This window comes from Haliaeetus leucocephalus, unplaced genomic scaffold (genome assembly GCF_000737465.1).
Source record: "Haliaeetus leucocephalus isolate CR32 unplaced genomic scaffold, Haliaeetus_leucocephalus-4.0 Scaffold687, whole genome shotgun sequence".
Lineage (NCBI taxonomy): Eukaryota > Metazoa > Chordata > Aves > Accipitriformes > Accipitridae > Haliaeetus > Haliaeetus leucocephalus.
In genome coordinates, this window is record NW_010973123.1 from 5,457,881 (window position 1) to 5,481,451 (window position 23,571).

General features: G+C 38.4%; 1 protein-coding gene across 2 annotated transcripts in view; it reads left to right on the top strand.

The window, feature by feature from the left end:
- Positions 1–23,571, top strand: part of CTNNA3 (catenin (cadherin-associated protein), alpha 3) — a 529,775-nt gene that overhangs the window by 422,897 nt on the left and 83,307 nt on the right. For both annotated transcript variants that reach the window (XM_010579986.1, XM_010579985.1), the window contains exon 13: positions 2,755–2,906. In XM_010579986.1, the coding sequence (XP_010578288.1) occupies positions 2,755–2,906 (152 nt within the window). The remainder of the gene's footprint in view (positions 1–2,754; positions 2,907–23,571) is intronic.

Sequence of the window (23,571 nt, forward strand, 5' to 3'; positions counted from 1 at the left end):
AAACTTTTTATTTTACTTACAACTTGTTTAATTCTTCTTTGCTTTTGAAAGATTGAAAAACTCAATCTTATCCAACCTATTTTTACCTGCATCTGCTTCTCTGTATTTAGGCTCCCTAGAAATATAAAGCAGAATACAGCAAAGACGCACGTTATTAACATAGTTCTAGTCCACTTAATGCAGTGCTTGAGAGTGATGCCTGAACCATTTGAGGGTGTATGAAGTAAAGTATTTTTGATGCCAGTGATCCATGTATAAGAACTTATATATCCACCAAAACCTCTTCTTAAGTAGTCATTTAGTTGAGAACTCAAAAATTAAATAAATCATATGCAGTCAAGAAAGGAGTCTTGGATTTGAGGGAATTATCCAATCAGATACAGGGTAAATGACCAAATAATAAGAACTATTTGATAACCTTATAATAGCCCAAGTATGTTTTTATACTTCATTAGCAGATTGTTATGTACATATTTTAGAATTACAGTTTAGTCTTGTGTTTTAAATGTCTATGTGTAAAAATTACAATGATGAAAAGCAACCATCTTAAAAATGTTATCAGAGGGAAGCCACTGGGATCATATTTCTGTAATCAAGTGCAGACTGTGGTTTAGCACTGATTCTACCAGTAGCATACAAGCTATAGAGTACCTATTTGTTTAAAATCTTTTTTCATAAGTGATGTATTCATCCAGACAAACAAATATACTGTGATAACGAGTTTGGCCTTGGAAGGAGCTGTAAAAAGGCCATTAATAAGCATATGGAGTAAGGATGGCATGCAGGATGGAGCCTGAATAGAAACAGAGAAGAAAGAGCCTGTGCTATAGAAGACAATACCTGTAGGCGGTGAGCAGCCACTGAAAATGCTGCTGGTACGCAGGGAGTCTATGCTTTACAATACTGCAAGTGAAAGTATATGAAGTCCAATGAACTGAGAAGTGAGGATGTAGGAGGCTCTGGAAAACACCTGATGGTTTTGACTATACCAGTGGAAATCTTGAATTCCTGGAAACTTCTTATATTCTCCTAGGTGTGAAGAGCTGAACGTTTAATTTTATGTAAACATTTGAGGTGACTGTTCAAAATTGCCACACTTGCAACTATTTTGATAGTCTAGGGGCCAAGATCTTTGTTTAACAGGAAAAAAAAGATTGCATGTTCTGAAATGGTGTATTTGTGTTTCTTTAAAAAAAAAAAATAATCAAAAAGCATTAAACAAATAAGTGCCCACTCTCCCTAATTATCCCATTTGGTTGCTAATGAAAAATCTGCCATGTCTTTTTTTTTCCATACCATTTAAGAAATCTGTTCTTCCCGTTGACCTTTTCAGAAGGCAAGGTAATTCAAGGGATAATCTGAAGAGGGAATAAAGGATTTTAAATATCCTATTTTTCAAATTAAATGGCATCTACTTGTCTCACACTTGTGGAGACCTATTTTACAGAAGAAAATGAACCCTCCCACTACCACTGAATTAACTGAAGTTTGTTATTTCTGAGAACTGACGCATAAGCTAACTGTTCTGCACTCTAGAGAGAAACAACTGAGCTTGAAGACAGTGAAGTTACTGTAATTTAATAGTGATTTAAATGTCTCCAAGGGTTATGTGGGTTTCTCCATGTAAAGTTAGGGGTTAAAGCATTATTATGGCATTTTTCCTAATATTTCCAGTATATGTTGCCAGGTTTTCTAACTCGGAAGTCCTGTTGACTTCAGCTGAAGCTTTGTCTGCATAAAAAAATCATTATATACTTCAAAATTTACCTGAAGTTATTCATACTTAGGGTATTGGTATTGTTGCTTTCATGTCATATGAATTCATGAATTACACAGCGCATACTTGTGTAGGAAGGGATGGAAAGCATATTATACTTGTATTTGAAACCAACACGTTGCCTGAAAAAAGCTTCTGTTCCACAGGGTATATGTTATTCATATTGAATATTACAGAACTTGAGTTCTATCCCTTTACTTTCCATTTCTTCTGTCTCTTCAGTCTCCAAGTGATAGGAAATGTGTTTTTGCAAATGAGTTTGACCTGTACTTGTTTGAGGTCCTTCTGTGTGTGATGGATTTTCCAGTTGCATTCTCTCTTCACTCTATATTCTGTGTGTTGGGTTTCCTTTGCTTTGAATTGATATGAAGGATCAAGGGAGATATAGTGATACCAGGTCACCATGCAAAATAAGGCCATGGAGCACCAGAAGAAAATTCCAGGATACTCTGGGTAAAGCACAAGTTAATATCAAACTGACTCAAAATACACAATTTGTTTGATTCAATCAAACAAGGTAAACTGCCTTGGTAAGTCCAGGTTACAACTGTGGGACTTTTTAATTTGGAGAATAAGCATCAGTCTTTCAGTAGTTTTGTCTCCGTTCAGACTAAAAGCAGATTGTGAAATAGTAGTAGTCAGTTGTAGTTCCAACTTTAAGCCAGGTTATTCATCCTGATTCTTTGAGTAAAATTACTATTGAAATCACTGGCAAGTTTTTACAACTGATTTCCTGACCCCCCTTTTAAAGTTTTCTTCTTTGTTGTACTGTATAACCATCCACAGCTTACGTGCCCACCAAGTGCATTTTTATCACTGTGATAAAAATTATAAATCTGTTCCCACTTAAAGCTAATCATGTTATTACTGTAATTTTTTAATAAAGTTTTCAGCAATGTGAGGCAATTTGCCAGAAAGAAAAATAAAATTTTATCCTCTTTATGCTCACTGAATTTTGTGTTTTCTTTTTTAAATAGTGATTCCAGAGTTTATTAGTCAAGTAAATATTGCATTGGAGAGCTTAACCAAGAATGCAGTGCATCTGTTTGATGATAACCAGTTTGTGGACATTTCTAAGAAGGTGTATGATACAATTCATAACATCAGATGCTCAGTCATGACTATTCGGGTAAGTTTTTTATTTGTTCATTTAATATTAATTTCTAAAATAGTTCAGGACATCAGGGCATTTTCAGGAGAATTTAGAACTCTATGTGAGCAATGCCCATAAGCTTACATCCAGATTGAGCTGATCTGGGAAACTTGGATTACAATGAAACACACATGGTTATAACTCAAGAAGGCTAGAATTGCGTTGAGTACCAGATCAGAATGTTGCATTAAAATGTGTTCTATTCTTTAAAAATATTTATTTATGTTTGGTTGATAAAGATCTTCATTCACTTCATTAATGTTCAACTTGTGGCTACAAACCCAAATCTGCTTGTAGCTCTTTAACCTTAACCTTATTTAGTGGAATGTAGGAATGAGAGTATATCCAGGTGATCCTGATAATCCCTGGTTGAACCAGAAGACTTACCAGCCTGATTTCTGTCAATCTTACACAATCACAATCAATGTACTTATCCTAGTGTTTTTCCTGAAGTTCAAGAAAATGCTTTGGAACAGCTTATTTTTAAAATTTGAACCAGAATTTTGTCATATGGAGCATTTCCCTCAAATATCTTCAGTCCACAAATCCCATTTCAAATGATAGAACATCTGAGCTACAATATCTGTATGTTCAGCAATTTTGGTTTTAAATAAAATGAAACATTAATAAAAATATAGATACATTTTTTCAAAGCGAGGTTGTCTTCTGCATTGCCTTTTTAGTTGAGAAGAAAGTAAGAAACAGATTCCTCTTTTCTTTAAAATATAAAAATGTATTGTAGGCTAGCATGGCCAGCAGGTTGAGGGAGGTGCTTCTGCCCCTCTGCTCTGGTAAGGCTCCACATGGAGTACTGTGTCCAGCTCTGGAGTCCTCAGTACAGGCAAGATATGGACCTGTTGGAGTGAGTCCAGAGGAGGGCCACAAAGATCATCAGAGGGCTGGAGCACCTCTCCTATGAAGACAGGCTGAGAGAGCTGGGGTTGTTCAGCCTGGAGAAGAGAAGGCTCCAGGGAGACCTTATTGGGACCATTCATTACTTAAAGGGGACTTAAAAGAAAGATGGGGACAGACTTTTTAGCAGGCCCCATTGCAATAAGGGGTAATGGTTATAAACTAAAAGAGGGTAGATTCAGACTACGTAGAAGGAAGAAATTTTTTACAGCGAGGGTGGTGAAACACTGGCACAGGTTGCCCAGAGAGATGGTAGATGCCCCATCCCTGGAAACCTCAAGATCAGGTTGGACGGGGCTCTGAGCGACCTGACCTAGTTCAAGATGTCCCTGCTCATTGCAGGGGGGTTGGACTAGATGACCTTTAAAGGTCCCTTCCAACCCAAACTGTTTTCTATGATTCTAATATGGAAAATATTAGTAAGTCTTAACATATTGCAGTGTATAAGTTAAACAGTTTCAGTAGGAATTCAAATGTGCAAAATCTTTAAAATGTCTCATCCATATTGCAGTTGTCAGTTATGAAATTGTTTATATATTGAAGAGAGATCCTGAAACACTGTTGTATGGTTTGCTGTTCTTTCACTTACCTACAGTGGGTTTTGATTGGTTGCCAGCAGGTTAGTCTTAAATAATTCTGTCTTGAAGTGATTGTTCGTAAGTTTTTTTTTATCTGGTGGTTGTGCATGTAGCCAGGCACCAAAAAATCAGATAATGATATACTTTATCTGGAGGGCTCACTAAAGCCTGGCCTGCTTCTCTTGATCAGCACATAGCTACATGATGCAGGGTGCAACTAGTACCATCTAATTTCATTGCAACTGCCTGAAAAAGTTTTATTACTGTATTGCTAATTTTCAGTCCTGCAGCATTTTAAAAATATTTTTGTTTCTTAGCAGATTTAGGAGTTTCCTAATCTATTTGAATTATATTTGGCTACTACCACATGTATTCAAGGAATCTTCATGTGCCTGCTTGCCTTCTGTTTGTGCCTGTCACTGTTACTTTTGAGTAGGCTTCTGCTCTTACAGCATCTTCCAGATGTTCACTTTTCATGCCATCCTGCCTAGGTCAGATACCATTTACAGATCCCACAGCAGTAGGCACGTCTACAGCAAAGATGAAACCACCATCTCCATTTGCTGCTCCTTTAAACTGTGTACCTTTTGAGAGGGGTCCAAGCTGGAACCATTTCTGTTCAAAAAGGCCTTTTTGGTGATGTGTTCTCACAACCATACACTTTAAAGGATGTAACTTCTCTGCTAATCAGGTAATTACAAAAGTTTGTTTTCTGTACACCTGTGGAAAAAAGAGTTTTACAACAGATACTTTCAGGATCAAACAGGAAAGGCAAGTATCTACCAAGAAAATCACATTTATGTGATGAGTGCCACTGCTATTGCAGTTATGTTACATTAGTGGAGTTCTGAGTGCTGTCTTCGTCTCTATAAGGGAGCAGTCAATCTTTGGAAGTGTATCAAGAGCGGATTCAAAGTTTGCCTCCTTCTCACTTTAAATATCCTGGTAGGTGATCTCAACTACTTCATGCGGTTAGACTGGGAATGATGTTACCAGTACGCAGATATTACTTGATGGGTTCAGTTCCAATCCTGCTAGGACTGGAAGTAATTCTAGGGTGAAGCTCTGTGCCTCAGATACAAGGAAGAAAGCATCAAACCTATTCTACGAGTCCTACTCAGGGAAAGCCAAACGGTAGGATAGATAAGCGGTTTTGACATGACGGTCTTTGTCAGTGAAAATTTTCTGGACTCTGTCTCTCCTTATTTGCTAATGCAGAACTCTGTGCTTGTCCGAGGCTCAAGATGCCTTGCTTCACAGTGTTGTACTCCCTGGCTCTGTTCCTCTACTTTTTAGAAGATTCTTGCCCATAGCAGGAGGAGTTTATGTGAATTGGATTTATCTGGCAAAACAAACTGGATTGAGGGTGATCCTCTGCTAGGTCTTCCGATCAGTTCCTGGTTCAGTGAACGTAGGCTAAGAGTTTTGGTTAGGACATCTCATTTCTTTTGTAGATCAGTTAAACTTCATTCAATGCCTGCATTGGTCATCTCGCCTTCCTGTAGTGACTCAGGGACTCTTTGGTTTTTTAGGATTACAAAGTTGTTTCTATCTATTTCTCAGTGAGATCTGAGTCTTCTATAGGTCCAGTCTTCTTGGGCTTGAACCCCAGATGAACATGACTGACTATCCCTTTATGGAGTTTTTCATTTTTGGGAAATGCACCGAGGAGTGCAACAAAGCTTCAGTCAGTCTCCATGAAGACACAGACACTGCTGTGCAGGAAACTCTTGAGTGTATATTCTTACAGTCCTCTGTGATGTGTGTATGTATGTGGACAGTCACTCAAAGAAGAAAAGGATATTATATCCCCTGTACTTCTTTCTGAAACATGAGAGGAAAATACTTTCATCTGAAGAGACTGTACATATACATACTGCGTAGTAAGTGCAGTTTGTACGTGTACTATGGAAGTGCATAGTGCATCTGCAAAATTGCAAGTCATTGCACAACACCTAAATGGACAGTATTAATATGAAGGTTTCTATCAGTGCCGTCTTCCACTTCTGCTTCGCAAGTGGAATTTGACAAGGCAAGAAAAAACAAAGTATCAGGAATTACCTTGTGGGCTGTACCTAAAGCTGTGGGTAGCAAAGAGCAGATAATCCTCCTCCTCTGAATTGAAGAAGTTATGACCAATGGGATAAGAGCCTGCCTCCACCTGTACTGAACCTTCCATTATCCTAAACAATGTATGTGTTTGCCTTAGAAATCCATGTGGCTTGGAAGTGTATTCAACTGTATTTGAATGTATTCAACAGCCCAGCAGTTGCAGAGTCCTGACAAAAGCTCAGGAGATTAAAAAAAAAAAATAAAAAAATTAATTCATTAAAAAGGACATATGCAGCTTTCTATTTAATGAATACCATTATTCAGACACTGTCATGAGAGGCTTTTTTTGAGGTTTGGTGAAATGATAGTCAGCTACTCCACCATCCCTTAGAGATACTGACTGTGAGCATAGACTGCTGAGGAAACCCTGGCATTCATTTTTTGAGTAAGGATGTATTTGCATTCCTAATTAGATAGTGAAACCAGGACAGATACATTCCAGAAAATGCCAGTTTCATTTCAGCCTGCCTGTAAGAAGCTTTAGTAAATCTGATGGTTATTCAGATGCATGCTGTTACCACAGCAGCCAGCGTGAGGAAATAAAAGTGTTCTGTGGCCAACTTATAGGGGCTTACTGATACAGTGCCAAAGAACAATGCGTTACTGATTACAGGGGATTGCAGGACTGAATCAGGGAAAGAAATTGTTGATCAAAATATAATTGAGAAGTGTGAATGAACAAGGACGCTGATTCACAGGGGGCAATTTTTCAACATCAAAGTAAAAGCAGAAACTCTTCAGATCAGTTCCTCAGGAAGCATTTCAAGCATGTAATTACACAGAGAGAATGTTTTTAAAAATAGAGTTCCTAACTGTAAAATGCTGCCAAATAGTTTTGTTAATGCAAATTATCAGATATGGTTTTCAACGTCCAGGCTTAACCGTAGATACATAAAACATTCATTCCAGTCCTGCAGGTATGATGTGAATAACACTTGAGAGCAACTAAATAGTGGAAGGTGTGCTACACTGATGAGCTGTAATAGAAATGCCTCTGGAACTGCAGGATGCTTCCCTTACGATGCTTTTCATTGTTTCATTTGCAAGGATTAAATCATCCAGTAGTAGCTGTTGAGTTGAAATCATCACATATTTGATCCAGGGTATATAGCTGCATGTGCTTATTAGTGTCCACATTCCTCAGTCCTTTTTTGACTCCTGAAGCATCTGATTTTTGTTAAATTGTAGAGGCTTTGGGAGCTTGATTTTGCACAGGAACATTTGGGCTTTGTCTGGATAGTGTTTTATTCAGAATATTGCTGTTACGGAACTAGATTGGGGTAGACAATAGAAATAAAGACAAGAATTCTGCCATGTGAAATACATGGAAAAGTCAAAGGAAACAGGTTGACGGTTTTTGAGGCAGTACGTATTAAATGTTGGACAATGTTAAGACCGATGCTAGAACTTCTTCTGAAAAAAGGAGCTTTATATGAAAGTGTATTTTGTTGAAGAATGAGACACCTGGATTGAAGTAACAGCTAATAATATCCCAGTAGGATATTAAACGCAGTGGAAAGTGGTAGTGACTTCAAATTAATAATAACTACTGATAGCTGAAGCAGTAATAAAGTCATCCTAATAGACATACACCAAGAACAGTGGAAAAGAATTCACCAAGTCAAAGTTTCATGGAATGCTTTGTTTTTGTTGGAGGATAAACAAGTGAACTGCTGTGAGTTTTCCAGAGAGGAAGAAGAGGGCAAAATGTTCATATACTCTGTTCAGAATGCTTTTACTACTCTGTGTTCATGGAAGCAGTGAATGAGGAACCTGTGTTCCCTGATTCTATGAGAGGTGGAAAATGTATATTGAAATTGTAGTTCTTATCTGGTACAATGCATCATTTTGATGAATTTCTTTAAAATTCTTTCTGCTGAAATGTGTATTCCGCGTGCCATTTCTTTCAGAATTCTGGCATGGAGACTACAGGTTTCCTTGGTTTATGGTGTTAAGCTTTTTGAGTGTTTCTTTTGCAGATTGTGCCTTTATTACCGTTGAGCAGCCATTGTTTGCACCATATTCTACATGATGTCCACTTGGGGTCCCCCCAAAAAACTGAGGCAAAGCATTCGTTTTGGCTTTCTATTATACCTATACCTAGATACTTCCATTTAAGCTAGATCCTCACTACATCCCTATTCCATTCCTTATCTTCCTATTTCTTTAGCTAATAGTCTTTTACTGTGGGTTTTAATTCCCTTTGCAAAATCAAGCTCAGTTTTAGCTATACATTCAGGTGTCCACAGCATGACCCTTTTTGAAATATTTTGGCCGCCTCAGAATACCCTTGGGATGGGTTCCCTTTTTCTCCTTTTGTTGGTTGGAAATCCTGGGTGGTTTCTCATTCTGTTTTAAAGAAATGTGAGAGTTCATCCATAACAGAGCTTGTGAGCTCTTAAATACACTTGATTGCTCTCAATGAGAGACATCACAGCAGACTTTGATCTCTTGTATCCAGCAGAGTTACAGGAATTTTCAGAACATGGACTTCTTGGAAAAGAAGATAACAAGTGGCAAAAACATTATCATCATCCTGTTTCTCTTTCAGCCAGTTAATAAGCATCTAGTTTAAAATCTACCTTTGCTTTTATTAATGACAGAATTACCCTATGCATGCAGGTTTTTCTACCTGTTTTTACTTCTGCAGTAGGAATGAGTTAGATCCTCTCAGATGCAGGCAATAGCACACTTGAATTGAACCTCTATTTAAAAGCTAGAGAAAACACAGCAAAGCAGGGAAGTGTTTGAGAAAAAAAGGCATTTACTGCAGTCTTATAATTGTTTGTTTTTCCAAGAGAGCCCTGAGACCTCATGGGGATGAAAGAAAAAAAAAACACAACAATTCATACAATCTTGGTAAACTTCGCTGTTGTTGGTCTGAAATTCATGAGTGATGCTAACTCATTACAAATATATATCGGGAAGTTTAAGTACCTTTTTCTTCATTTTTCTGCCCTATACCAATTGCAGAAGAGGAAGAACTGCTGCTGCAGTAGTTAGCAAGCCAGTTGGACCTGAACCTCTCATAAATTTCTTGTCATTTCTGACCTAAGTAGGTCAGAGCTGACCTTTCCTTGCCTCAGCTTATTGTCAGCTTCCCTGGCAGAAGGGAAGTGTGTTTTCACTTGTGCTCCCTTATGCACTAGGCTTCTTATATAAACATAGTTAGTACTTGTTACATTGTGCTCATCTTTAACCAGGAGAGGATTTTCTTTCCTTTGTTACTCAGGAAAAAATATGCTCTATACTGGTTTTTACCAGGCAGGTGTTTCCATGCCCTACCTTCTTCAAATGGTGCTTTTCTTTCTTATTCTATCAGTCCTGTCATCCAAAGGTTGATATATCTAGATGCAGTGTGACTGAAAAAAGATATAATATCTGATGTCCATTAAAAAAGAGCTGAGAAGAAGTGTCTGTTGTCTGCTAAGGCTAGCTGGACACCTGTTCCTTTTTCAGGTTTTTATTCCAAGCCACATAAAAGGTTTTACCGGGGAATGTTATGTGTGTGCTGCAGAAACCAAATAAGAGGTGAGTTAAAACTGTTTAGTGCCATGATCAAATATGCATACTTGCATGTAAAAGCTTCTGGCAGCAATTTGTCCCTGCCATATTACTTGGCTTTTTAACATCTCGAGTCAGGATCACCAACCTTCAGGTGTCATTATGGGGAAAACTTAACTCAAAGCACTATCCCACATAGGTTACCTTTCATATCTTAATTCATCTAAATACATATTTTCCAAAAATGTCTATGTTCTTTACCCCACAGTGTACCTGGGAAATCATCACATTGTAGAAATGCTTGTTTATGTTTACATCTGTATTAGCATCATAAACTCAGTCATTATTATTATGACTGTACCTTGCAGATGTCTTATCAAAATGCTCTGTACTGCAACAGTTCTGGGACACAGTCGGCATACATTTCAATTTAACATGCTGACATTTTTTTAAATGCTAATCTCCATTTAGTACCAGGTCAGTTTGTGTTCCCAAATAAAGCTGATCTCTGTTTTCTGGCAAACAACTAACTACACATATCATTTTGCTTGTATTTCACGTTTATGTACCGTATAACAAATTCTCAAAGGTCTGATTTTCTGCCCATTTCATTAGTTTAAGGCCTTTAATATCTTCAGCAAATCAGATGACCATTCTGGTTCTGTGTGTAATAGTGTTACTGGTTTTGTTGCTTTATAGAGGAAAAAGCTGCTCAGCAGTGTATCTGTAAATAAAACCCACCCTCTTGTTTTCCTTGACAGTTACATTCTGTTTTCTTGAACATGTGGGCAGGTTGTTACCCTAAGAAATATCTTTAGAGTTTGGAGTTGCCACAGTTGCCATAACAAGTATCTGTTCTTAAGAGTTGAGGTGTTTCCACAAAAAAAATTAATACTTTGCTAGTAGAAAAACATTAATTTATTGGAGGGAGACAGAAGAGGAAAAAGAGAATGTACACCTTTTTATCTCAGACATGGGAATGGAAGCCAAAGCACAGATACATTATTATTTCACCCAAGGAGGGATAGCCCTTCTCCTCCCACATCTTTGGGTCCCCTTCGCGTAAACCATTGAATTAGAGTCAGCAGGTTAGTTGGCAAATGATTGTTTGTTGTCGTGTTGTTTGGTTTTTTCCTTTCTTTTTGAACAAAAGATAAGAGAAACTACCTGGCTTTTGTGCTTCTACATTCCTGCACTTTCAGACTAACAGGTTTTAACTTTTCGGTTCATTGTACATCCTTCTGACTGCTGTCCCTGCTCCCATGCTCCAGCCATTCGCTCAGTTTTTACAGGGATATTTCTGATTTTAGATTCTGAGTTCTTTTACACATAAAACGAATAGTGGGTAGGAAAATAAGTGTGCCCTTCATCCCCATATGGGCAAGTCTAAAATTGTTCTTTTAAATCTATGGACTATATTATTTCTGTACAAAGAAATCATCCTGTAGTACAGGAGTGTCAAAAGCAGATACACCCTTCCGAGCAAGAATATGTAGAATTTTTGGATTGTTTTATGTATATGTTGGAGGAGTAAACTCTTTCTCTAATTGCATGTATAAGCATATGAGAAAGCACTTGATGTTGTCAGGCTGTATCTTGTGTATGGGTCTGATGGTGAAGATTTTCTTTCCCCTCCAAAGCAGCAGCTCACGTGTACCATCCAGGTGGCTCTAGGTAGGACTAAGTGGAAGTAAGTACTGAAAAAGAGTGCCAGGAGCTCACCACTTGGATAGTACCACATTCAAGCCTGTAGTTACTGTATGGTAACATATATTACTTTTTTCATTATTTGAAATTCTTTTAATACCATTCAGTATTACTCTTTTTGTCCAAAATATTATGGTTAACTGAGCCTTCTTACTAAACCGAAAATACTGCATTATCTTTTGAATCAAACCTTACCTTTCACTATCAACATTTTACTCATCTCACTCTCTTGTCAGTGGGGGGAAAGAGAGACATACATAGAGGATCACAGAAGGAGGGGACCTCAGGAGATCATCTGATCCAACCTCCTATTGAAAGCAGAGTGTTATCCAGGGCCCTCTCAAGCCAAGTCTGACTTTACTGTCTGATTTTTTCTTTTATATATTAGTGTTAAGACAGTAATGGAGAATTGATGGGGCAAACAAAGCTGTGTGTGCTCAATCTTATTTATAAAAGCAAGCCACTTGCTACATTGCATGCAACTACTAGACTATAATACTTTTACCATTGTTTGCTGTGTTTATGCCTGCTTGTTTACCTGCAGCACATGCTGTATGATGTGCTTCTCTTTTTTATTCTTTTTCAGTTACAAATGTAATTTTCTTAAATCTGCCTTAGGTTTCCAGTTGGTAAAGTGTCAGCTAATGGGAAAGATGTTGTGTTGGGTTTTAAAAAAGAAAGGGGGGTGGGGGAGGGGTGGTGGGGACGGAAAAGGCCTTATGGGTGTATATAAACCAAATAGAGAATGAGTTCAGAAATGCTGATACAGGGACCACTAGTGAAAGTGTCAGCTGCATACTGTATGCATTACGATATAAATGTGCAATTATCCATCTTGGCAAATCTACATTGTCTTCTGCCCAAGCTATACAGCCTTAGGCATCATGCAAGGCTGTGAATTAGGAATTTCTCAGCAGCAAATTGCTACATGGCTTACCATCAAAGTCTTTTAGTGCTGGTGTTACTGGTTCAGACAGAGAAGCCAGTATGCTTTGTACAGAAATGGATGGCATGAACAGTTTTGACTTACATACTACTTTAAATTTCTGTTCTTCCCAGTTTAGGGATTAAATTATATTGCAACTATGTCACATATGTTTATGTTTTTAATTGTTCACAAAATTATCCCTCTCTTTTAGGAAAGCAGAACTTTCCAGAATGATGTGATAGCTCTAGTTTAGTGGCTCATTGGAAACTTAAGCACAAGGCAGTATTTTTTCTGGAACATTAAAATCTTTGCTGAAGGGTTGTTTTTTTTTTTCTTACAGCAAGGAAAAGTGATGTGTATTCCTTTCTTGCCATTTGGTGCTTACTGTCTAATATAAATTATATTCCCAGAGAAATGGAATGAATATTATCCTGTTAAAAGGGAAGGACTGAATTTCTGGAACTAAAACTGGGAGGCACAGCAAAAATGTTACAAATCTCAGATACTCTGTTAAAATATGCAACGTGCCACATGGTTCACTGGAGTATGAGAAATGCAAGCCTGGAAACTGCAGTCTTTCAATAGTGTTAATAGCTCAAGCTATGGTTCTGGTTCTGAAATCAGCCCTGTCAATGCTAGTGCTGGTTCTGGCTCAGAGATCTTCATTGCTCAGTGTAAATCTGGCCATAGATCCCTTTTACTGATCATAATCATCTGTGCAGTCCATGGCCTAGTTGAAATTTCTCCATTGGCATTATTTTCACTGTGGAATCATTTAACTGGTAGGATGGACTCTCTTTAGCATGATGCAGAAAAGCAATGAAGTACACTACAAATGTATTGAACATGTAATCTGACTTCAAAAATGTAATAATTATTTGTGTGCTAGATTGTGAGCTCAGTTTTGCTGGCACAAGAATGGAGTAGCAGCGCTGTGGTCTGTGTCATTCTGTGCTTTGATATTGGTGTGACAGTGCAAGATCTGGTCCTGTTGTCATGCGTGTTCTTGCTGATGCAGCAGTGTGACAGTGAAAAAGGTTTGGGAAGATTTTATTTATTTATTTAACTCTGAATAATTCTTTTGCTTTACATTTTTATAATCTCTTAGTATTCCATAGGTATATTTGAGTTCAGGTTTTACTGTTAATGATACCTTCCTACCTTTTTTTTTTTTTTTAATAATGTTGCTTGCTAACTTGAATCACACCAGGTTATTTTCTTGAAAGTGTGCTCATAGAGTTGGAATGCAGAGTTGATGAAGACAGGTGGGCATACCAAGTAAGGAGGCATAGTAATAATAGGGAAACTGACTCAGAAAAAACAGAAACCTTGAAAGAAAATTCTTTGGAGAATTTAAAAAAAATTCCTCTACTGAGCAACTGAGCTTGATAAATGGAAGATGGTATTTTTAAGTACTGCTTACATGAAAAGATTCTGTAGAGGTTGACAAACCAGATACTACCTAATTACCTGAGAACCTCTGGGACTTACAGCCCATTCTTAAAAAGAGAGAAAGACCCTTCATTATATTCAGTATCAACAAAGTCAGTGTATATTGATACTGAAAGTGAGGTGTGTTGCAGCGAGGGAGTACTGTGCATCACCTAGCGCATGGATTGTGTTGAAATTGCAGTTTTAGAGCACTATTCCTTCAATGTAACTTAGCTACTAGCTTTTGAGGCTGTCTTGCTGTCACTATACCAAGCGCTTTAGTTATTAGGAAATTAGAGCAGTAACATTAACATAAAATTAGTTTGTTACTCCAAGTGCTTCATTATCCTGGTCTCCATGAAGTAGTCTGCATAAAATGATTATAGAAAATATAAGAAAACCAAATTATTCAGCAAGTTGGAGAGAATTCTTTCTGAAAATAGAAGCCTTCCTCTTTCCTGGACATATGATCATACCTGCCAGTTCGGTTAGCCTTTGAAATATTCTGAAATCTGTTACAGTGTTAAATTAACCTACAAAAATAGTAAAAACTTTCATGTTATGATACAGCAAAGCATATCCATGTGAAGTACTGAGAATAAAGAGCTGCCAGTAACTATCTAGAGTGAGATGGTGGCAGCTTAGGGATGCACGCAGGTACAGTTACGTGTCCCTAAGAATGGCTTTGTCAACAGATGATCTGCCTCAGTTAGCTGCCTTGCACCCAGAGCAGCTGCATGGCCCCTATTCCAGCAATGGCTCATCTTCTTACTACAGTGTAATCAGGTTTCCTCCATTAGGATCGTGGCCAGCACAGGTAGGGGAATATCATCATTCTTTCATGCGCGCTGACATTCACTGGCTGACTCTGTGTAGTCTTGCTGTGAGGGCCACATGCTTGACTGCAGTAATTGGTGTCAGAGCCAGCTGGATAACTGACATCCATTGTTCTTCCACCTATATTTATTGTATTAATCATACCACTGCCTGCCTTTTACCTTCTTCATAATCAGCTTGTAATTTGTTCATTGAGGAAATCAGATAAACAGATGTCGGACAACTCTACTACATTCTTTGTATTTGTTGCTGATGTGCTATCAGAATGGGAATCGGTCCCTTTTGCCTTAATGAGAAGCCAATCTGGCATCCCATGTGAACATGGCATGCCACGCTCTGTCTGTGAGTTTTGCTGACCCCACAGGGTTGTTCTGTCAAATACACTCTGAAAATGTTTGTGGGTTTGTGAAGGCTTGATTCCAGATGTGTAAAAAAACAAGTATGAGATTTAGTTAATATTTAGCAAATAAACAACAGAGCTGAAGAATTGTTTGCTGTTTCAGTGAGGAAGAGCTAACCGCAACAAGCAAACGTAAACCCCTTTCAGCACATAGTTATGTGCTTGAAGTGATGCGAGATCTCACCAGTGCCCTGGAACTGTGTAAGTACTAAGCTCAGTCTGATTGGTCAGTGGCTAACAAATAAAACAAGCTTGTCACCTCAGTGAGTGAAGCCAGAAGTAGAACTTAAACCAGATTTCAAGCAGCACCAGTGCAAGTTGCAGCTTCATTTGCCACTGTTGGGGTTTCTGGACTAATCGCTTATTTGTGAAATGGAGCCAGTCCTCAGCAGAGATGAAACCTAAAATTGTGTCTGCCTAGACTTAGGCTTCCCTTTCCCCTTTGCTATTCCATGCCATTAATATAGCCTTAAGCCTTGCATCTTGCAGCTTCCACCATCTCAAGCTTGACTGCTTGATTTGCTTTTGCCATTTATAGGAAACCCACAGATCAGAAAACAGTGACTTGCCCTAGTTGCCTTTTAGCTGCAGAAGGGATCTGCTTGAAGGGAGTTACTTTTTCCTGAATGAAAAGGTCATCCTAGCTGATAGTGTTACTGCTATATTGTTGGTTTTGTTTGGGTGTTTGAGGAGTTTTTTGTATATGAAATTGCATCATGTATTTTTAGAACATACTATCTTTATAATTCATAGGACTCTTTTCTCCCTATAAATTATCACATGTTTCTTGGCTGGTGGGGTTAAATCCAGATTAAATTCTAGGCTGTGTTTAGTACATCAATAAAAAACTTGATTTTCTCCTGATATTTTCCATTCCAGAAAGCTCAATAGCAAATATTACCTGCAGTGTGGATATTTAGAGGTGGAGTGATTCACTCTCGCACAGTCTGTAGGATTGCCAGATGGCTCAGAGGTTTGGCAGGCAGCTTTTACCTGGCATAATTGGGTTTTAGGCTGTGATAGATCTCCGCTCCTTTTTTGTTTGTTCTTGGGTATGTTGATGAGCTCAGAGATCTATCTACTGCCTAGGCAAAAAAAAGTTGAGAGCGTTATTAATTGCCAAAAAATACCATCCTCTACAAAGAGAAGGTAAAAGAACAATTGAAATTCATGTCGGGACCATTCAACAACTGGCATGAATAGCTTACCGTGAGGACGTAAAATAGTATTTGAAGTATTGTGGTGCTGCATCACAGGTGTAGCTGTGCATTGTCTCACCTCACATAGTGTTGTTTGTTTGTATCTTCTTTTCCTTCCCTTTTTTCATTCCTTTTCCATTTTCTCTCCTGTTACCTTACAGTTTGTCTCATGTTGTCTATATGCAGATTTACTTCTCATACCTCGTACTAAGTTCGTATAAGAATTGTCTTTTGTAAAGCATGCAAACTGGAATTCCCACAGGGTGCCAGTCTCTTTGGAAAAGGGTAACTAATGCATGAATTCCAACTTTTATCTTGGCTAAAATAAATACTGTAATCCAGTACAAAATTTAAAGTTACCGAACTATGTATAGAAATTGTATAATAAAGTAATGTGAATCAAAAAGTCTTGTTAGAAGCAGGGACCTACACACTAAAAGCTACCTTGGCATATGGATGTAGATTAGAAGATGGATGTTTAAATACAAAGTTTAAGGCCCAGAGACCCATGTTCACATGCCCTGAAGTTTACCTCAGTCTATGTACTTAGTAGTTTCTACACACCAGAGAAGTCATTTGAGCTAGACAAAAATAAAACAAGTGGCACCATGACTTTAGTCCACCTCAATCTCATCTCCAGAGTTAGATTCATCACTCTGACATGCCTTCCCATACAAGATAAGGAAAGTGATAGACAAACCAGGATAGGATCCACAACAACCATGTTACTGGCTGGGAATGCAATTTAAAACAGTTTGCATTTTAGTGAAAATACTGTCATCCTCATGATTAGCAGTTTCCATTCTCTCCTGGGCCAGGTGACCTTCCTAAAGGTTTCAAAGATTAAAGGCAATTCTGTAGCCTGGGACTTACTTACAAAAAAGGAATGCTTAGCCTTGTCTTTCAAAAATTGAACCATGATTGCTTTTTCTAGAAACCAACCAAAACAAAAAAAAAACCAACACAACCCAATCCAAAATCACAAACCCAACCCAAACCAGCAAACCTGCTGGTTGATAGAAAAGAAATCACCATTTTGTTGTAATAAGATACCTGGAGCACCAATGGTAGTGTGGGTTTTCTCAGTTTATTTCCCTCATTGACAGTGTTGATCATGGGATGATCTGTGTGACACCAGGCCTGCTGGGGCCTGGCGGGATTCACCTTTCTCAGTGAGGGAAAATTTTCTATGACCTTTTTGTGAGCCTACATGTCCTATGCTTATCATGAAGTTACAAAGTGTCAAAGCAAGCTTACTTGAAAAGCATGTTAAAGGTTTAATAACACTGATAGACCTTGGGCTGCCCAGTCCCCTGAGTTGGAGGACCATGAGTGTGGGAACAGTGACTTTCCATTTGTAAGGGAAATTGTAAGGGATCAGCTGAATGTTCACAAGTCCATGGGGCCTGATGGGATTCATCCCAGACTACTGAAGGAGCTAACAGTTATGGCAGGACCCCTCTAGATCATCTACCAAAGGTCCTGGGAGTCTGGGGAGGCCCCTGCTGACTGGAAGCTAGTTAGTGTTACTCCTGTCTACAAAGAGGGCGTGAGGGAAGACCCAGGGAACTACAGACCTATTAGTCTAATCTCAGGTTCTGGAAAAATTACGGAGAAGATTATACTGCGTACTATTGAAAGGCCTTTAAAGAATAATGCAATCATCAGGCACAGTCAACATGGGTTCACAAAGGGAAAGTCCTGTTCTATGATGAGGTCACCTGCCTAGTGGATGAAGGGAAGGCGGTGGATGTAGTTTTCCTGGATTTTAGTCAGGCTTTTGATACTGTCCCTCACAGCATACTTCCAGACAAGTTGTCTAACTGTGGGATGAGTGGGTTCACAACTGGGTGAAGAACTGGCTGAAGGGCAGAGCTCAAAGGGTTGTAGTGAATGGGGCTGCATCTGGCTGGTTACCAGTGGTGTTCCTCAGGGCTCAATTCTAGGGCCAGTTCTAGTCAATGTATGTACCAATGATCTGGATGCAGGAGTTGAATGCATCATTAACAAGTTTGCTGATGATACCAAACTGGGAGGTGCTGTTGACTCTCTTGAGGGACAAGAGGCCTTGCAGCAGGATCTAGATAGATTGGAGCATTGGGCTATGATTAATGGGATGAAATTTAAAAAGTCGGAAGTGCTGGATTCTGCACCTAGGATGGAGTAACACTGGGCACAGGTATAAACTGGGAGAGGAGTGGCTGGGCACCAGCCCTACAGAAAGGGATCTGGGGGTGCTGGTTGACAGCAGGATCAATAGGAGTCAGCAGTGTGCCCTGGCAGCCAAGAGGGCAAACCGCATCCTGGGGTGCATCAAACCCAGCATAACCAGCCAGTCAAAAGAGGTGACGATCCCACTGTACTCAACGTTGGCGCGGCCTCACCTTGAGTGCTGTGTGCAGTTCTGGGCCCCCCAGTTTCAGAAGGCTGTGAAGGTACTTGAACGTGTCCAGACGAGGGCAACAAAGCTGGTGAAAGGACTGAAGGGAATGTCCTATGAGGAGCGGCCAACAACTTTGGGCTGGTCTAGTTTGGAGGAAAGGAGGCCGAGGGGCAACCTCATTGCTCTCTGCAGCTTCCTGAGGAGGAGAAGTGGAGAGGGAGGTGCTGAGCTCTTCTCCCTGGGATCCAGTGATACGGTGTGTGGGAATGGCTCAGAGCTGCGCCAGGGGAGGTTTAGACTGGACATTAGGAAGCACTTCTTTACCGAGAGGGTGGTCAAACACTGGAACAGGCTTCCTAGAGAGGTGGTCGATGCCCCAGGCCTGTCAGTGTTCAAGAGGCATTTGGACAACGCCCATAATAACATACTTCAACTTTTGGTCAGCCCTGAAGTGGTCAGGCAGTTGGACTGCATGATTGTTGTAGGTCCTTTCCAACTGAAAATAATCTGTTCTGTTCTCTTCCATATGCTCCGAAAGATACGCTTTTCCAAGGAATGGGTGGTATTTTTGTACTGTACTATTACATAGAATAATGACCAACTAATTAGTTGGGAAAAAATGTATTTTTCTGAAAATACCATGAAAGCAAATTGAAATCTCAAGTGAATTTAGTGTTTTTTTAACCTCTGGTGAAGCACACCAAAGAACAGTGGCCCATTGTGAATCAATTTATGTAGATGTTATGGGCCACGTCTTCTGCTTATAGAAATTTAGCAGCTATGTTAAAATCAGTAAACTGTAGCAATTACTCTGCTTGAAGGTCTGACTCGTATTACTTTGTATGACAGAGAGATAGGAGTTTGTTGATAAAATATTAAAAAGGGGAAGTAGATAAAGGCCATTCCACCATTGTGAACAGCAGACCTCATTTACCCATCTCACTTAGCCTGTATCCAATCTTCATGTGGTCCCATGGTATGGCACAGTTTATTGAGCATTCATGACTAGTTATTTCCTACCTTTTAACTCTTTGAAGTTGTCTTTTACCCTTTCCCCCCCACATTTGGAACTGGATTTCTTAATTGCAAAAGTAAGTTTCCTTTCTCTTCTCTTTTAAATCTTAAATTTTAAAGTCTCTTCAAACTCATCTGGATGTTTGCACCTGATTCCATTGCCTTCTCTGTTTCTTATGTTGCCTCTATCTATATTAAATTACTACACTAAAAAATGGTGAATGTTTTAGAAACAAGCACTTAAAAAGTTAGTAAATAGCACTGTTGAGGTTCTCTGCAAACTTAATGCACTATATCTGAATAATGTGTCATTGTGTCATTCCTAGTGATATTTAGCAAGCAGGGGTGTTTTTTCATGGTATCTCAGTAATTAACAATAGTAAATCTTCTTGCACTGTATTAAATAAGTATATCTTAATATCCATACTGCCTGCATATATATGCATACTAATATGTTAGTATTTCCATAAAAGTAAACAAAAGTTTAAACCAAATCAATGAGTAGATTATGTTTTTTATTCAGAGTAAGAGAAAATTTTAGAGTTTGGATGATTGAAATGCTTCTGAATAGTTTACTGGGTGTCTGATCAACATAAAAATTAAGGCAAATAAATTGATAAATTAATTAGAGTATCATTTATGTGATCACTGTTTTCAAAAGTGATTTTCCTGTATGAATCAAGGATCTATGACCAATGATGTGCAAAATCTTTTCAATTGTGTAAGTCTGTTTTTTACATTACATTATTGCAAGTCCCATTCTCAACTTTCAAGTGGTAATAACTCCTACAACAAATTAACAGTACTGAGCTGCATTAATGAAGAAATACGTGGAATGACTGTTGGATGTTTTTTCATCTATTTTTCAGGATTTACACTAGTTAGAATTAAAGTGTAATTCCTGTATATATCAGTTTGTATTTAAATTTATCATTCTTGCAAAGACCTTACTTGTACTCTAACAGCAGGTATTCCATAGTGTAATCTGTGCGTAACAAGGTATCTTTGCTTTTAAAAAAAATTGCTTGGTAGCAGTGTTTGCAAACTTGAATCTTCTATATTATTTGCTTTTACTTCCTTCATGTCCAGTTACGGTTCAGTAGTTCAAGCACAGTGGTACTCCGTCAGTACTGTTTCCTGTGCAGACCAGGATTAACTTCAGATAGTTCCCAATGTTCATTTGCCTGACCTGATCTTAGAAACATCCACAGCTGGAAACTCCCGGGTGTCTTCAAGCAATCCATTCCATTCCTTCATTAGCTTTAGAAAGTTCTTCCTAAAATCTGCCCCACATGTCTCCTTATGGCAGCTTAAAGCACTTGTTGTCTGGTCCATCAAGGATGTGGAGAACAGGCTATCTCCTCCTTTTTTTTTTGTGTACTTGTATACTCTTGTAAGAGTGTTTCTTTTCATATCATGCTCATGCTTGTTGCGATCCTTTTCTTCAGCTGGTTTACTTCCTTTTGGAAGGGCAGTGCCCAACACTAGATACATAGAGTACATCCAGTGGAGGCCTCAGCTCTGAGTTGAGTAGAAGACTTATTTCATACAGCTTACTGACTGTGCTCCTGCAGATACTTATAACAGTCTGGTTGCCTTTATTTTCAAGAATGTGACATTGCTGCTTCCTGTTTCGCCTGTGATCCACTGTAATTCTTAATGCTTTTCTATAGACTTCCTGCTTAGCCACTTAGTTTCCATCTCTTACTCCTACAGTTGATTTTTCCTGCCTAAATTCAGTACTTTGCCTTTATTCCTACTGTGCTATCTTCCCTTCTTTCTCAGTCTGTTTGTCAAGATTATGTTAGTTTTAACATTGGCTTTATAATCAGAGTCTCTCTCAAGAATTCAGTATCACCTACAGATTTAGTAAGCCCACTCTATTCCATTGTACAAAGTTTTTATGAAAATATTGGGCTTAGTGCAGATGCCTTTTGAATTCTACTTGATAAATCCTGTCATTTTGACAGACAAATCTTGGTAACTATTTTGGAGTATATTTTTTTAACCAATTATGTACAAACACTATCATAGGTTCATCTAGAATCTATTTATCTAGCTTGCTTGAAAGGAGATCATGTGAAAGCATACAAAAACTTCTGCTTCTATATGCACAAAGGGGCATTATCCCCTCAAAGAATTAAGTTTGTTTGTTTTGCTGTGATTTATTCTTAATAAATCCATATTTGCTGTCACTCAGCGCGTTTCATTTCAAGTTTTCCTTTGTTCTAGCAGCAAGTGTCATTAAAGCACGTTGTGTATTTTCTCCGTATAAAGACGAGCACTGATGAAGAGGCTGCTCTATATGGCTTTTGCCATTTCATAGAAGCATAAGCTCTGCTTCAAACTGTATACTGTTTAATTTAAAATACAAGTTCACCCAGTTCACAGGACAGACCTCTGTTGTTCTGCTGCCTTACATTTTGTGAGTTGCAGGTTAATATAAATGAACAAACTACTATTCATGTCAGAGACTTAGACTTTGAAGTGCTTAGTTTATTCACAAAAGGAGTATAGCTTCATCCTTGCTGTCCCACAGCTCTGGTTTGTGGAGACAAGAGAGCATGCTCACCAGGGCCCTATTCTCACTGCAGCTTTTGGGGACCAGTAATTTAGAATAAAAGGCCTCAGTGAAGTTGGTGCAATTACGCACATGCGTACAAGTTGGAATTTGTGTGCCTTACAAACCCTTCCTCTATTGAGATACCTCGACCATCACATCAGCTATGTTCTGTAAAGCCCAAAGCTGCATTAATTTATCAGTGAAGTCTGTTCTCATTGCCAAAATTAAACTTCCAGGAGATTTGAAACCAGATCTAGTTTTAATACTTAACTGACTGTGAAAGGGTTTTATGGAAATTATTCATGTGCCTGAGCAGTTTCCACAAAAACTTAAAATAATGGATAGGCAGCAACAATGACAAATCAAATGAATTTCATTAATGCTTTTCTAACAAGTATTTATCAAAAGCATTTTTTCCTTTCACGAAAAAAAGTCTTTGTATCCCATTCTGTTCTAGTAAGAAAGACTTTTTTTTTTTTTTTTTTTTAAATCCATTGCCATGGGATAAAAATATTGCTGATCAGCTCCAGTTACTGATTGAATATTGCCTGGCTGTGGTTAATTTGTATTTAGATTCATTAGTTCTTACTGTTCAAGTCAGATAATTCTGGAGATCTCTGAAAGACCAGTTTCACCCCATGCAACCAAGCAAGATTTGATTGAGTTACAATTGGCTGCAGTTATTCTGCTTTTTATATACCTTAGTTAAAAATAAGGGAACTGGGGTTTTATGGTCCCAAGATGAGCAGTGAGCACCTCCAAAATTCCCTAGTTGTTTAAGCAAATGCACTCTAATTTGTTGCAGCTAGAATAATCAAGAGTATTAGAAAATGTGACCTATGAGAAAAATACCAAATGGGTTAGTCTTAATTAGCCTAGTGAATAGAGCAACAGAAGGGGAGAGAGAAGGAAAAGATGATAGCCATTTTCAATTATATGAAATGTTGTTGCACAAGAAAGGAGAAAATCTGTGTTACATGTTCATAATGGATACAGAGGGAATAAGCTCTGGCTACATAGGGAGTGATTTAGTTTAGACATTAGGAAAACCAAATTTCATAAGTAAAATTTTC